Source organism: Silene latifolia, chromosome X (genome assembly GCF_048544455.1).
Source record: "Silene latifolia isolate original U9 population chromosome X, ASM4854445v1, whole genome shotgun sequence".
Classification (NCBI taxonomy): Eukaryota; Viridiplantae; Streptophyta; class Magnoliopsida; order Caryophyllales; family Caryophyllaceae; genus Silene; species Silene latifolia.
Genome location: NC_133537.1, coordinates 22,899,130 through 22,914,517, shown reverse-complemented (window position 1 = coordinate 22,914,517; position 15,388 = coordinate 22,899,130). Strand labels below are relative to the sequence as shown.

The window sequence follows — 15,388 nt, the reverse complement described above, 5'->3', positions numbered from 1 at the left end:
GTGGGATAAATTGGAGCATGTTGTAATGGATTTGGCGAGGGAGGTGTTAGGGGAATCTAAAGGAAATTGAACATCAAGTAAGGACACATCTTGGTGGAACGATGAGGTGAGACAAGCGATAAAGACAAAACGTGAATGCTATAAGGTTTTGGGGAAATGCATGAGTGATGAGAACTTTGAAAAGTACAAGGAGGCTAGATGAGCCGTTAAAAAGGCAGCGCGGGATGCGAGGGCAAAAGTTAACCAAGAAGTGTATGCCAGGTTGGACACGATCGAGTAGGAGAGAAGGATATTTATAAACCGGCTCGCATAAGAGACCGAAAGACGAGGGATATTGGGAGAGTTAGGTGTGTGAAAGATATGGACGACAAGGTTCTGGTTCAGGATAACGAAATAAAGGCTAGATGGAGTTCTTACTTTGATACTTTATTCAATGGACATCAGGAGCAAGGTTTTGGGGATGTAGAAGTAACACAAAGCATGGTTAATCGGGAATTTGTGCGTAGAATACAAAAGAGTGAAGTTAGAAAGGCGTTAAGGAAGATGACGTCAAAGAAAGCAGAGGGACCGGATGGTATACCCATAGAAGTTTGGAGGTGCTTAGGGGGAGAAAGGAATCGAATGGGTAACCATGCTCTTCAACAAGATTTGGAGGAGCAACAAGATGTCATCAGCTTGGAGGAGAAGCACTCTTGTCCCTTTGTACAAGAACAAAGGTGATGTTCAAGAGTGTTCCAATTATCGGGGAATTAAACTTATGAGTCATACGATTAAGTTATGGGAGCGGATAATCGAGCAAAGGCTTAGAAGATGTGTAGACATCTCGGATAACCAATTTGGATTTATGCCCGGGAGATCGACTATGGATGCGATTTTTATCATGAGACAGTTGATGGAACACCATCGGGACAAGAAGAAGGACTTGCATATGGTTTTTATTGACTTGTAAAAGGCATATGATAGGGTACTAAGAGAAGTACTTTGGTGGGCTTTGGCGAGAAAGGGTGTGTCTCGAAAATATATTGACCTCATAAAGGACATGTATGAGGGGGTTAGCGCAAGTGTTCGCACTAATGTCGGGAGAACGGAAGAATTTCCCATTACCATCGGGGTGCATCAAGGTTCTACACTTAGTCCTTTTCTCTTTGCTATATAGTTATGGATGAGTTGACAAGGGATATTCAGGACGACATCCCTTGGTGTATGATGTTTGCTGATGATATTGTGTTGATTGATGAGACGAAAGAGGGGGTGGAGAGAAAGTTGAAATTGTGGAGGCATACTTTAGAGACTCGTGGGTTTAGGTTGAGCAGGAGTAAGACCGAGTATTTGAGGTGTCCATTCACTAAAGTGGCGAGGTCGAGATCGACAGAGGCGGGGAGTATCATTTTCAATGGGAATGTTGTTGAGGGGTCAGATTTCTTCAGATATCTAGGATCTATTATTCAAAAAGATGGGGAGTTAGACGGAGATGTGGCTCACAGAATTAAAGCGAGATGGTTGAAATAAAAGAGTGCTTCAGGGTTTTTATGCGATAAAGCTATGCCCCAAAGATTAAAGGGAAAATTTTATCGCACGGCAATTAGGCCTGCCTTACTTTACGATTCCGAGTGTTGGACCGTGAAACATTGTCACATTCAAAAGATGAGTGTGACGGAGATGCGTATGTTGAGGTGGATGTGCGGACATACAAGGAAAGATCGATTAAGGTAGAGGAAGACCGAGACAGACATGGTTGAGAGTGATAGAGCACGATATGAGATTTTTGGGACTTGAGGAGAGTATGGTGACGAAGAGAGCACAATGGAGGGAAATAATGCATGTGGATTTTTAGTATTTGATTTTTTTTTTACATATTTAGTATCTTTATTTAATTTTTAAAAAAAAAATTATTTGTTCTCTCCTTTATTACACCTTTTATATCAACCACTTTCTTATATATTTTACTTGGTTTACTTTTAAGGCATTTCGGATCCTTAATTCTATTTCGGTTTTCAAAATCGTTTAATCTTTATTCTCGATTTAAATTTTAAGTTTTTATAAAAGAAATCCGGAATTCGATCCTTGACTTTGTATTACATTTCGCTGTCTCTTTTGTTTTTCATTTTTCCCTTTTCTATTCGCATTTTGAGGTGTGCGTTCACACATGGATGGTTCTAAAGGATGATTCATGTCAGCCGACCCCAAATTATTGTGGGATTAAAGCTCTTGTTGTTGTTGTTTTTTTTTTTTTTTTTTTTTTTTGATAAGGTAAAGAAACTAGGTTAACCGAAATCAACCTATAACATCCTCTCGGATGTGAAACGGTAAACGAAAGTGAAAAACTTTCAATATACCAAAGAAAATCATAATAAGACCAATAAAAATGAAGGCAAAAAGAAGACTCTCACAAACAAAGTCCAACTCTTCAAAAGCCCAAAGAAAATGAATCAACTTAGAAGACGGAAGAAACAAGTCTACAGATCCAAGCAGGGCTGTACAAGATGCTACGCAGACCGACAAACTCGACCTGTTCAGACAAGAAAGTCAGACCTTCATGTATTAATATTCACAAAATAGCACATTTCACAAAATAGTCGGCCTTCGGGTATTAATAGCACATTTCTTTGTGAATATTGGAACATGCTTAAAAGGGGTCAAACCTTCAACATTGAAAAACCAGCAAACCAAAAGACACAAAGAAGTTCAATGCAAGTCCAATGGTGAGATCTACGGATAAGGGCCACTCCTACGGGTCAGTCCGATTTGGACCTTTGAACAGACCGAGATCCAATGTTTCTTCAGGTATTAGTAGCACATTTCTTTGTCTGGTCACTAGTTTTATGCCCGTGCAGAAATTGCACGGTCTACATTGATAAAACTTATTGAATATATATTTTATTGTCAGAAAATCCACGATTATGTATTATATTATGACATTTAAATTTTTTGATTATAAGTCATATTTTTAATTTAAGAGAATGTAAAAATTGGTAAACGAAATGTGTCGCAGACTATTTTTAACCCGTATTCTAACTATTATTCGACACCTATTCACTTTTACCCGTATTTTATCCTGACATGGTTAATCTGTTTAACGTAATCTAAATTAACCCGACTTGCATAATCCAAATGCAACCATAATGAATTAATTAAGCTCATTTACAGGCGACTTGATGTAAATCAATATAAAAAAACAATATCAGAAATAACCATATAATAATACACGTGGAATCCAAATTGTTCGATCTATAGCCCGTGTATCGCCGTTTTAAGGTTACTGGGTCAAGTAATAAGAATCGGTCAAAGTAAAAGATTTAGATTTGTCTTATATGCTAAAATGAGATGGGTACTTACCCGTTTTAATGTTAAAGCGGGATACTTTTATTTTAAGGGAGTCTAACCGGAGACAAACCTAACACAATACATAAAATACAAATTGCATGAATATGGTTCAAATAGTAATTTTATATTACTTAGAATAGATTAAAAGTAATGTTAATTAATACATGGCTTAGTTAACATTACTTTTAATCTATTCTAAGTAATATAAAATTACTATAAACTCAATTATTTGACCCACAACCTCTCATATTCATAAGTCATGTAACTCATAACCCTCCAATCTCCATGTACCCGCATTCTTCGTAAATTTTGCTGCCTTAAAGTGTAAAATATATAACCCTACCACTGCCAAAATCTTGCCGCCTTATATTTCACCCGCTTCTCATTACACTTTCGTCTCACCTCAACACTATAGCCTCTTCTCTTCAAGATTATTGGTGCGCCAGTTGAACTCTTAATCTCGCAGTTCTACTCTCTCTCTCCTCCTCTCCCTCTCATCCTTCTTAAATTTTTCTTGTATTATTCGATTTCAATTGTAAAAAAAACGTAGGTGAATTTTTTTGGCCATATTTTTCAGGTTCAATAATTTTTTTATTTTTTTATCAAAACAATTATGATTTTTTTCTTATTTAACATAACAATTAATTTTTTTCTTTCTAACCATTAATTTGAAATCTCGAAAATTTCTGGAAACTTACTTTATTTTCAAGTTTTTAATTTTTTTTTCAGTTTCAGTAATTTTAACGAATAAATATAATTTTTTAAAACTTTATTTCCTCATTTCTATCTCATTGCATTCACATTATTTCACTAAGGTTTGAATAAATATGGTATTTAATATTTTCTTATTATGTCTTACTAATTTGATTATAAAGAAAAATTAGGTTGTTTCTGAGTTTTATTTATTAATTCAGTTAATTAATGAGTTTATCTTAATAAGATCAAGTCTGAATTATATTTTTTTATTTTTTTTTCTTACTAATTTGTGTTCTTTAATATATTTGTATTTAAGTGACTTATATTTTTTCGATTTTTCGAATTTTTTTCCTCTAAGTACGATGAACTCAGTTGTGCACTTTTGAAAAAGAGAAAAAAAAAATGCAAAACAAAATAAAGCATAGGAGGGAGAGTAATTAAATAATTACAATGGTCATGGTGGTCCCTACCTAAAAAAAGTGTTTAATTCCATCAACCAATGAAAAGCAAAGAAAAAACTAACTTTTATACTAGGTAGATTTGTTTAACTTTGATTAAAATACCCTCCACAAAGAATAAAAATGTAACCAATTGGCTGGGACGGTGTGAGTTTATGTCAATTACAACTCCATAGTTATCTTTTCTTTCAGGTCTTGGCTGATTGAGCCATGTTGTAGTACGCATAGGATAGGTCGTTGGTATGGGGAAACTTATGGCAGGGATAGTGAAAAGCAAATTGTTCTACCAGAAAGATAGTGGGATGTTATTAATTTTCATCAACAGTTTGAGAAGTAAGTAAATTTCTTTGTGATTCTTGGAACTAAATGGCTTGTTAGAGTAGTTTTTGTGTTTTGGTTCGGAACATGGAATGGTGTTAGTTATGATTGGTTGGTTTTATGCTTTACATTTCAAACTGGACCGTAAGCCATCTTTTGTCTACAAGAGAGGCCACCCTGCACTTTATTTGCTAGATCTTGAATATAGGATACATGCAGGGGGCAATTGTTAGATAATCACAGGTTTCAGGTTCAACCCCTTGACTGCAATGTACAAGGCAATATATACACATCAAAGTAGTCCCGTGAGCTTCCGGAAAGCATTCAGGCATTCACAGCACAAACTCTACAACTCCTAATACTTTTTGTACATCATAATTCCTAGGTATATACAATGTATCTAACTAACAATTTTGGGAATCCTAGTAGCAAAACTGCAAGGAGTACAAAATTTACTGTTCGGGGTTTGCGGATGGAAAATTATCCAGATAATATGTGTGCAGGACAGTAAGCATATGAGCTTCTGGAATCCTGGTTGCTATTTCATTGTCTTCTGGACTGCTTAGCGATTATGTTGTTATGGAATCTGACAGTTTTTAAAGGCGTCGTTTGGGTTCTGCCTATTAGATTTTGCTGAGCGAGATGCTTTTGGTTCAAAAAATTCTATTTGAATATCAATGGTCAAAATTCAAAGAAGATCTCACAACACTTCTACATATCTAAGATGGTCGTGTTGAACCTAAGTGCCTCAGCTATTAAGCCATTTTAGCGACTGCTCCTCAGGATGCAACTGTACTTGTCAACTATTTGTCTATATATAAAAAATCTGAGAAGGCAAGACTAAAACACACCTTGAAACTATTACCTGGAAGCTTAATTGGCTGAGTAAATTCTATGGAGTATTAAGGTATCTAAGGGTAGGCCATTGTTTAGCGCAGTGGTCAATCAAGCAAATGGTTTTATACGAGCACTATTCCGTATGATTTTCAGACTTCCTTTTCCTTTTTTGATTGCCGTGTGGATGGGCAGGGGTGGCATCTTTTCTTTTTCCCTTTGTAATATAGGGCAATGGCCTTCAACACATAAAAAAGTATTCCCTTTGTCTTGGCCAATATTGTTCATTTGTGTTTCAATCGTTTTACATAAGCACAATATCGTATGTAAGTGGGGTAGAGAGTCGCACATTAGTTTACACTACACAAAATATGTCTAAAGAGGAAATGTAAACGGTTGTCTGGAAGTGAAAATATGGACAAGATTAGCTATTGCCTCCGACAGAGGGGTATCATTCTTACTCATTCAGAAATTACTACTCAAAAAGGGATGTAATGTTTGTAATCCAATAACATATACATTTAATTATGAATGCGTATTACTGTTCTAATGAATAATACATGCACCTTGTATAATCTGCCAGAGATGCTGAATCACATGTTTGGTATTGTCTTCACTATCCATAGACATTTATCTGCCATCTAAATTCAGCAACTGTCGCATGCAGTGGTGTATTCTCTTAAGCCTATCTGAGTAAATCTTCCCATTTGCAGTATTGGCCACCTGCTAATGCTCTGTAAAGCCTGTTTCTGCAGTATACTGGCCTTCCGTCAGCTGCCTCCGCAGCAGCTGCTGCTAAGTCATCATCTTCCTTTACGTCGACTGGCAACCTTAGCAACTCTTCCTTCCTGTGATGCAATTTTTAAGCAAAAGACTTGTTATAGCCTATTAGGTCCTATGAGTATCAGGTATATGGTTTCTAACGGAATGACATGCTTGTGTACCTTATATTAAACTTTGTGTTGATATTTGTAGCTCGAACAGCTGGAGAGATGTCTTCTGTCGTGAAAGTCGCATGGAAAAAGTTTTCAACTGGTGTGGCAAAAATAAATAGCAGGACTCCAGAAACAAGCAATGTCCCTGTTCCAACTAGTGTCTGCTTTAACATTTTGATAACTGGTTTCACCTGTAGGTATGTATGCGAAGATAATGTTTAGTTCTGAATCCTGTATTTGTTTTATGCTAAGGAGCTCGTTTTTTTTTTTACTAACATGTTATGTATATGGTCTCAGACTTCTATGTGCATTTCTTCTGGTAGAATATATATCTAAGTAACTACAATGACAATTCTACAGCATTAACAGACTATGTTACACAGATTCGGTTAGTAGTAGTTGACAAGGGTGTGCGTCCAAGTAGCTTATCAAAAAAAAGCATGGGGTCAGAGTGTCAAACTTGCCTGGTCTATGAAAAATTCTCATATTTTTTAGTGACATGAATTTCCCAACTCTCATGTGGCCATGTCCACGTGTTGAGTGTGCTTCATAGGTACACAAGGTAACATGAAGAGTCGGAATAACATAGTTGTCAGATGTGAATTTAAATATTACCTTGTAAGAGCCAAGCAGCCTGTCCCGAGCTAAGATCTGAAAGGCGAAAGTATTATTTTATCCAGCTTTGGCAGTTGACTAAGTTTAGGTAGCCAAGTAAGAAAACTGTATAACTGCTTACCTCTGGTGGCTTCACCCACATTTGACCATCATACCATCCACTCTCTTCATAGGGTATTACTGCTGATAATAGCCTGTCACCTACGTAGCTCCATCCCTATAATGTGCCAATGCTTAGCAATCTTGATCTTGTAGGGTTTCATTGTTTCAACTGTGCAAGTTTAAGATGAAATGCTCTGCAGCTTATTGGATTTCATTACATAAAAATTTTACCAGATAGATACGCAGGATAATCAATGACGTGAGGAAAAGGGTCCCTGTTCCAGCTGCTAGTATAAGTCTTAGTGGTTCCTGTGTGTATTAACATATGATTAGTAATATTATAGTAGCACTCAAAGTCACAAATATTAAAACTGGCAGAAAAAAATAGTGCATTGTATTCTTGGGGATGGTGTATTGGTAATTTGGTTATACCATGTTTCAAGTTTCATGTTTAAAGCAAGGAATTGTATTCTTCATGCATGCCCATACCTTTGCAGGATTGAAGCTAGCAGCTGCAATCGGCAGCCCCAAAACTATGAAGGTGGTTAACCATAGACCTCCAAGCTTTATAAGGAATGAACCTGGACTCAATTCAGCCCATGAATACAATGTTTCGTCCTTCAGCGATGAATACTCATTTACCTATCAGGGGCCAAGGAAAAAGTAAGTTGACAGGACAGCGTACTTTTTTTTTCAAATGATCTTTATGTCCATTCCCTGCCAACTCTTAACAAATAAAAGACTACTGATCAAATAAATAAAAAGTCGGATATGAGTATGTACATCCAGTGGCATATGCTGAAGCTAGTGAGGATATGGGGTCGAGTTAAATGGCGTGTTTGGGTGCCAAAATTGGAGGGAAAGGGAGGGGAGGGGAGAGAAAGGGACGGGGAGTGGAGTATGGAGAGTTTTAGGCTTAAAAGAGGGATAATGAAATCCCTCAATCTCCTTCCCCTCTCTTTTCTTCCAAGTCCCTCAATTCAAACAAAGCCTAAATAGGTTCTGTGGGTAATGCACAGAAATCAGAAAAGTGCTTCGTCATCTTCCTGTTCATGTGGTTTTTGGCGGCACTAATACTAGTAATACTCTTTAATTTTTGGAATTCAGGTGTAAAATGAATTCCAGGGATTGGCACAAGAAATACATGCTCAAATTGAACTTCAGAAACCGTGCAAGTTTTATGGATATATACGTACCGGTCGCTGCTCAAACGGGACTTCTATTTCCAACCCAGGATCCCACCTTTGACCAGGTAATCCTCTTACACCTTCATTTGATTCATCTCTTAGCGCTCTAACAGAAACGTTACGCAATATTCTCCACTCTTTCTGATCCTGAACAAGCCATGAACTATGCCTAGTGTCACCAATTTTAATTTCTCTGTACCCGGAAATTGGAGTGCAAAACACATGTAGCCTCAACATTGTAATTTACTAGGAGATGAACTGCTGTTCCTGCACAAAAGTTGTTATTAACATCACATGGAGGGAAAAAAATGGAACCTTTTTGTATTTTCATCAACTACAGAGATAGTAGCTGCCAGTTGCTTATGACCATGCATTATTTAAGTGGAGGAGAATTTATAGCTAAGGCCGAAAATATCAGCAAGTCTTATTCTGAGATCAATCCAAATCCTTGTGAATATTTAATATTTTTCGCAACAGTTTGCATAAAAATTAGGGGGAAAATGTTGTCTATATGTTAGAAATTTTGTTCCCTTTGGACCCACATTTGTTTTGGCTTAGATTGATACAAGCATATAAACCAATAGAAACCCGCCACTTCATACGGTGGTCCTTCCAAGTTGGAGGTATATACCAACTACTGTATTAGGGTGATTTATCCTAATCCTGTACAAAAGTACTCCGTATGTGGTATATATGAGCAAGTTGGTTTCTTGTGGTGCTTAGACATCATGAAGAACAAATGAGATTTAGAAGAGCAAGAATGCAACGTGGAAGTAGCTTGCTTACACGCTTCGTTATGCGTCTTTCTCATTTCTTCCACATGGGAGCTTGGGTCTATCTTATGTGAAGCTTAACATTTAAAGAGTCTCTTCTTTTCAATTTTACATGTCAAAAATATTTAGAAAATTTCACATAGTTTAGAATAATTTATCAAAATTAAAACTTACTCCGTAACATTTATCATAAACTCAGAAATGCATTACAACTTTACAAGTATTTGAAATATCAGAAACTGTAATTGTAAAATGAAACCACGTTCAGAAAAAACTAAAATGAAAGATGAAGAGACCATAGGGTAAGCTGTTATCCAAGATTTGTGTTTTTTGTTTACGTCTTAAACTTGCGGTATTATATTTCTGTCATAGCATGCGTGAATTCTTTTGCGAGGTCACTATAAAGAAACTCCTTACGGCAAGAATTGATGAGTTTCTAATTGCATGACAATGAATAAAGTGAGATGACTATGCAGAGTCTTGTTAGTTTCTGTATACCCGCCCTTTGCTTGTCAGTAAATAAGGTTGAAAGGATTCGGAGGAGAATTTATCCTTCCATTTTCATCTTACAAGTCAAGTTAGAGCCTCTCGTAACACAGGAAAGATTTGAAGAGAAATATTCTCTAATGCTCTATTTTCCTTTCCCTTCCCCTTCCCTCATGGCATCTGTTTGTATCTCAAAAAATTCTTAAGGTTCATTTCACTTAGTTGCCTTTAATTTCAACTCCATTGGAGAACACTTTTCTTTGTGTTTGAAATGATTCACTATATTGTTCACTCTTTATATTTCAAATAATTGTTTGTTGATGTATTATATTCATTGGTTTTGAAAATTTGATACAGTATAATGAAACAAGATTAACTCGCCAAAATGTGTAGTGTTTTACGTTGTAGTAACGGGTTTCATGTATTTCTTTGTTAAATGGTGTTTAGATGCAAAGAAATTAACAAAGGGGGGTGGGATTGAAATAGGTTATCGAAAATGGGTCCATGTAGGATAGAAAGAACCTCTGGCTCAACGAATAGGTACTAGGCTCTAAAGCCGTTAAGTGACTCACCAACTTCTTTGTTCTACGTGGATTCATTTTCGATAATCTGTTTCGACTTGACCCCTTTTTGTTTAATTAATTAGCTCGAGCTTAATGAACTCAGTTGTGCGGAAGCGTGAATACCTTGTGATGGGCCTTTGCTGCGCCGGTGTGCGGTGTCCGCGGTCCATAATAGTATGATATTGTCCGCTTTGGGCCAAGGCCTCACGGGTTTACTCTTGAGCTTCTTGTCAAAAGACCTCGTACTATTATATCTTGTAGATATATAAAGATGATATTTTACCTTACACTACCGATGTAGCACCCTAACAAACTCTCGATAGAATGGGAGTGTATTTTAGATCACCCAAGTCATTTTAGTTTATTCAATTAGGACTTTAAGAGTGGAAGTAGCAAATATAGTAATCTTCAATTACCGAAGATGTCTTAGTCTAGTGGTTAAGACGGAGGTATCCGGACATAGGTCCGGGTTCGATTCCCCTCCCCTATCAGAATGCGATTAAGTGTGACTTGGTTGAACAAAAAAAAAAAAAAAAAATAGTAATCTTCAATTCTATAAATCGTGTTATTGGCGGCACTGCCTTTCACTGGACAACTGCCGTCACCTCCAGTTCAACAGAAATCTTTTGAAGTGCTAGCAACTGAAGTTAGGATAAGCCTCACGTATCCATTAATGTATTTGTTCAACTTTTAGCCTCAACCAAAAAGATTATACTACTTCTATAGAAACAATACAATCTCACTTTAGAGCTTTTCTTGGTAGATTACATGTCATGGCATACTAATAAAGCAACAAGCATGTTCTGATAATGAAAGCCCACCTGAACTGGTTATTTTATTTTATTTTTGGGTGTATACCATCTGATTTAATTCGAGTTTAAGTCGGATAGTACCACAAGGGCACAAGGATGATAAAGCTCTCCATCACGAGTTTACACATCGCTGCATTTTGGGGTTCAAACCTAAGTCATTTAGTTAAGTTAGAATAATCCCTTGTAAGCTAAGCTAAGCACACATGGATGAACAAGTTATTTTAATTAGCTAGTCTTGCTATAGACGGATATGTGGCGTCTATAATGAGATTTTATATTTTAATACACACCGCAAAGCAACTGGTGACATTTTTGGCCCTCACCACCTCACTTGTTGCTTGTCCTATTAGGAATGTGGTATTGTATTTGACCCATCTTTAGTTATAGACGGATATATACCGTCTATAATGAGATTTTGTATTTTAATACACACCGCAAAGCAACTTCTTCCAAACATATATCTTTATATGGCCGTTACATATCCTTATAATCAAGGATAGAATGGTCTCATAATTGTCTTTGAAAAGTTTGATAACTTGCTAAGCTCCATTTTTTACTTACCAACTGTTGTATGATGTCTGTACCAGTTGGTTGGTGTGAGTGGCAAGAACTTTCATCTCTTAAACAAGTGGTCACGGGTCGATTCCCGACTCTTGCGAATGAAAAAACCAAACTTGTGAGGGGTCAACCCATTAAATTGTCTTCAGTACCCTGCAGAAAATTGCTCCAGCTGTCGGTAGGGGATTCTCCTAGTCAAGACAAAAAAAATTGTTGTATAATGTCTGTATATGAATGTATGATTTCTTCTTTCCTGGTACGTTGAGTATGTCTATAAATTATTACTACTTTGTTCAGCGATTGCTTGCTGTATAAGGGTCATTTTGGGGGTTGTGAAACCAAACCATCAGTCTATCATTGTTAGAGGTAAATAAATAAATAAAAAGGAGAAATATTTACAGGTATATATATTCTTTCGAGATATTCTACAGTGCACTCATTTTTCGACTTCTACATGGATCCTCACACTTTTTAAAACATACATGGTACTTCTAATTGTTGTCATTATCACTAAGTGTCTCTAAACTTTATTTTCCATCAATTAAACTCGAGTTTTAGGTTAGGTAATGACTTGACGCAGCGTAAATCCAAACTTGTCATTTATTATCCCATAACATAAGGACTCTATTAGGCTCAATATTCATCTTGATCCTAACATTTATTGATATGGGCCAAAAAAAAATTGACGGAAAATTTATTGATTCCTTGCCAAATTATCACGTCCAAAGATGGATATTGAGCCTAATAGAGTCCTTATGTCATGAGATGATAAATGACAAGCTTGATTACGCATCTAAGTAATCACTTAACGCCTAAAACTGAGTTTAATTGACGGAAAATAAAGTTTAGGGGTATACTTAGTGATAATGACAACAATTAGGGGTACCATGTATGTTTTAAAAAGTGTAGGGGTACCATGTAGAAAGTCGAAAAATTGAGGGGTACCACGTAGAATATCCTTATTCTTTATTATACGGAGTAAAAATTAGGAAAAATTACAAATAACCACCCCGTAATTGCGTATTTTTATAAATAACTACCATGTATTTGCACTTTATTGGAAATATAGGTCACTATAGGGGCGAAGATATATTGAGAGAATATATGTTGTTGTGTCGTGGTATGAAGACCACTGAATTAGAAACGAAATCGCTCCGACTACGGTACAAATCGATATAGGCGTCGTCCCCCAAGGTCACACAACACTCCTAAAAGTTGTGTACTCAACTATTAGGAGTTGGAACTCATATGGTATGCTCAAAATTATCATAGAGAAGGTAGTAAAGATATATGAAGATGTGTATTTCTCAAATGACTACACTTCTCTATTTATAGTGGTTAATTAGCACCATAACCACAAAGTTAGTGGCCTAACCACCATCATGAACATGGGCCAAAAACATGGAGTTAGTGGCTATAATCATGCAAGTAGTGGAGAAAGTGTAGAGATTCTCTTACGAGGAAAATGGAAGGCTTCTCTATGATGTAATGTATTTAGACAACATTACTAGCCTTTGCATTACTTCCAACAATCTCCCACTAATGCAAATGATAGACAAAATTCTGAGCATATTAATAAGGATTGATACTTAAGCATTAGTATCTTTCGATTTGAACTAACACATAGTAAAATGGAACAATTCTTTCATCACCTAGAGAGTGAACGAATCTTGAACTCCTAGACTCCGGGGTAAATTCCAAACACATATCTCACCTTAAGTTCCAGACGAATTCCGCGATACAATTCAACAAATTTATGGCCAAATGAACCTTGGGATTCTCACGAGTGCTCTAGAGAGATAGCCTAGTATTACTATTATTATAAGACTATTAGAGAATTAGTATAAAAACACTAGTTAGATTAATCTACACACCACATTACCTTAGAATTATTCTAGCAATTAGATTAGAAATTAGTCTCTCTTACTCTCTCATGATTGTAACAAGAACCCTATATTATTTTCCTCTCTTATTAATTTCTCCTTAATCAAAGTTGTAATCCTTCTTCCAAAATAATGTAATCCATCTTTAGTTTATTCAAGTTATACAATTCTCAATAGTTTACATTTAATTTAGTGGGTTACAATTGGAAGAAGGAAGAGATTCATCTTCCATTTTATCAATCCAAGTTTCAATCTTTATTTATTGTTGGTATAATCCTTCTTCTTATTTCTCTTCTTTTCATTTGTTTACATCTTTATTGTTTGATTAATTACTTGTCTTTATATTATGATTGTTCTTCTATTTACATGACAAAGTCCTCATCTTTTATTCTCATTTCTATTAGTATGTTTGAGTAGAGTATTACTAAGGTAGATGGGGGAACTTGTGTAGAAAATATGGTTTGATTATGGTTGTTGATACATATATTGAGTCTTTTGAGTTGTAGCAATGTTTTGTGCACATCACATGTTTGATGAAAGGCTTGAATGAGTAATTTAGGTTCTTTCTATTTTCATTGCCATGTTTGAGTGAGAGCTTGAACTTATGTGAGCTTTGTGTGTGACCATTGCATGCTTGGGGGTGGTTATGGAGAGATCTCGGGCAAACTTAAACCAAGGGACCGTCTCGCACCGAGAGGTGGAGGCATACCTTAATCTCACCATTAGACTTACCTTAGTTGCGACCATAATTGACCTACACTTGTGAACCCGGTTACCTTAGTTGACCTTGACCTACACTTGTGAACCCGGTCAAGGTCAATTATGGTCGCAACTAAGGTAAGTCTAATGATGAGATTAAGGTAGGCTCAACTAGACCTGGCAAAAGCAACCCGACCCGAAAAAGCTGACCCGAGACCCGAAGTGACCCGAACTACATCACCCGAATGTGACCCGAAAACCCGATTTGACCCGACCCGACTCGAACATAACCTGAACTTTCTTGACCCGTACTGACCCGACCCGAAAATGACCCGATCCGAAACCACCAAACCCGAAAATGACCCGAAAATATAACTTTAATTGAGCCGAAAAGACTTGAAATGGCTATTTCTCTATTATTCATTGACCCGAAAATGACCCGACCCGAAACAACCCGACCCGATTGACCCGAAACTGACCCGACAACAAACCCGAGGTAGACCCGAAACCCGAAAAGACCCGTCCCGACCCGAATTAACCCGAATTTAACGAGAGACCCGAATTAACCTGACCCGAATTGGCCCGACCCGAACCCGACCCGTTGACCCGTTTTGCCAGGTCTAGGCTCAACCTCTCAACATAGCGGTGAATCCATCAGGTCTTCTCAATAAGACCACCCAAATAAAGGGATATAGATTCATTAAAAGCTCTAAGGCTCAACCTTTCAACATTGCGGTGAATCTATCAAGTCCTTCTCAATAGGACCACCCAAATAAAGGGATATAGATTCATTAAGAGAAATATCTCAACCTCCATCATTATGGTGATCTCATCAAGTCCGTCTCACAAGGACCACCCAATTTTGGGCTATAAGACCATTAAGAGCTATATGTTCAACCTTCCAAAATAGTGTACATGTCATAGGAATGGGATGTGTACACAAGTATGAGTTATCTATGGCTTCGTTAGACCACCCTTGCATAGCAAGTTCCGGTATCCACCACAAATTCCTCAACTAATAGGCTTTTGCCCCATTCCCCTCGACAATTCTAGGACTTTTTTCTTTCTTACTCCATTAGCTTAAATATGCTTCACCCAAAGTTCACAAAGATAACAATTTGTGAGCGTATTATTCTCAATTAACT

General features: G+C 36.8%; 1 protein-coding gene across 1 annotated transcript; it reads right to left on the bottom strand.

Moving 5' to 3' along the window:
* Positions 1–6,032: 6,032 nt before the first annotated feature.
* On the bottom strand, positions 6,033–8,954 carry LOC141623135 (protein CONSERVED IN THE GREEN LINEAGE AND DIATOMS 27, chloroplastic). Its single transcript, XM_074439203.1, has 7 exons — positions 8,479–8,954; positions 7,772–7,924; positions 7,514–7,591; positions 7,302–7,397; positions 7,181–7,216; positions 6,575–6,756; positions 6,033–6,478 (listed from the first exon to the last, which is right to left on the bottom strand). Exons 1-7 carry the CDS (start codon positions 8,704–8,706, stop codon positions 6,316–6,318), a joined length of 936 nt encoding a protein of 311 aa, XP_074295304.1. The 5' UTR covers positions 8,707–8,954; the 3' UTR covers positions 6,033–6,315.
* Positions 8,955–15,388: the final 6,434 nt, after the last annotated feature.

Bases quoted from the DNA above. Each gene is read 5' to 3' on its own strand.
- LOC141623135 (XM_074439203.1), bottom strand. From the start codon at position 8,706: ATGTTGAGGCTACATGTGTTTTGCACTCCAATTTCCGGGTACAGAGAA. The intron at 7,925-8,478 runs GTACGTATATAT...GGCCCCTGATAG, and splicing joins TCCCGTTTGAGCAGCGACCG to GTAAATGAGTATTCATCGCT. The intron at 7,217-7,301 runs GTAAGCAGTTAT...TTCGCCTTTCAG, and splicing joins TGTGGGTGAAGCCACCAGAG to ATCTTAGCTCGGGACAGGCT.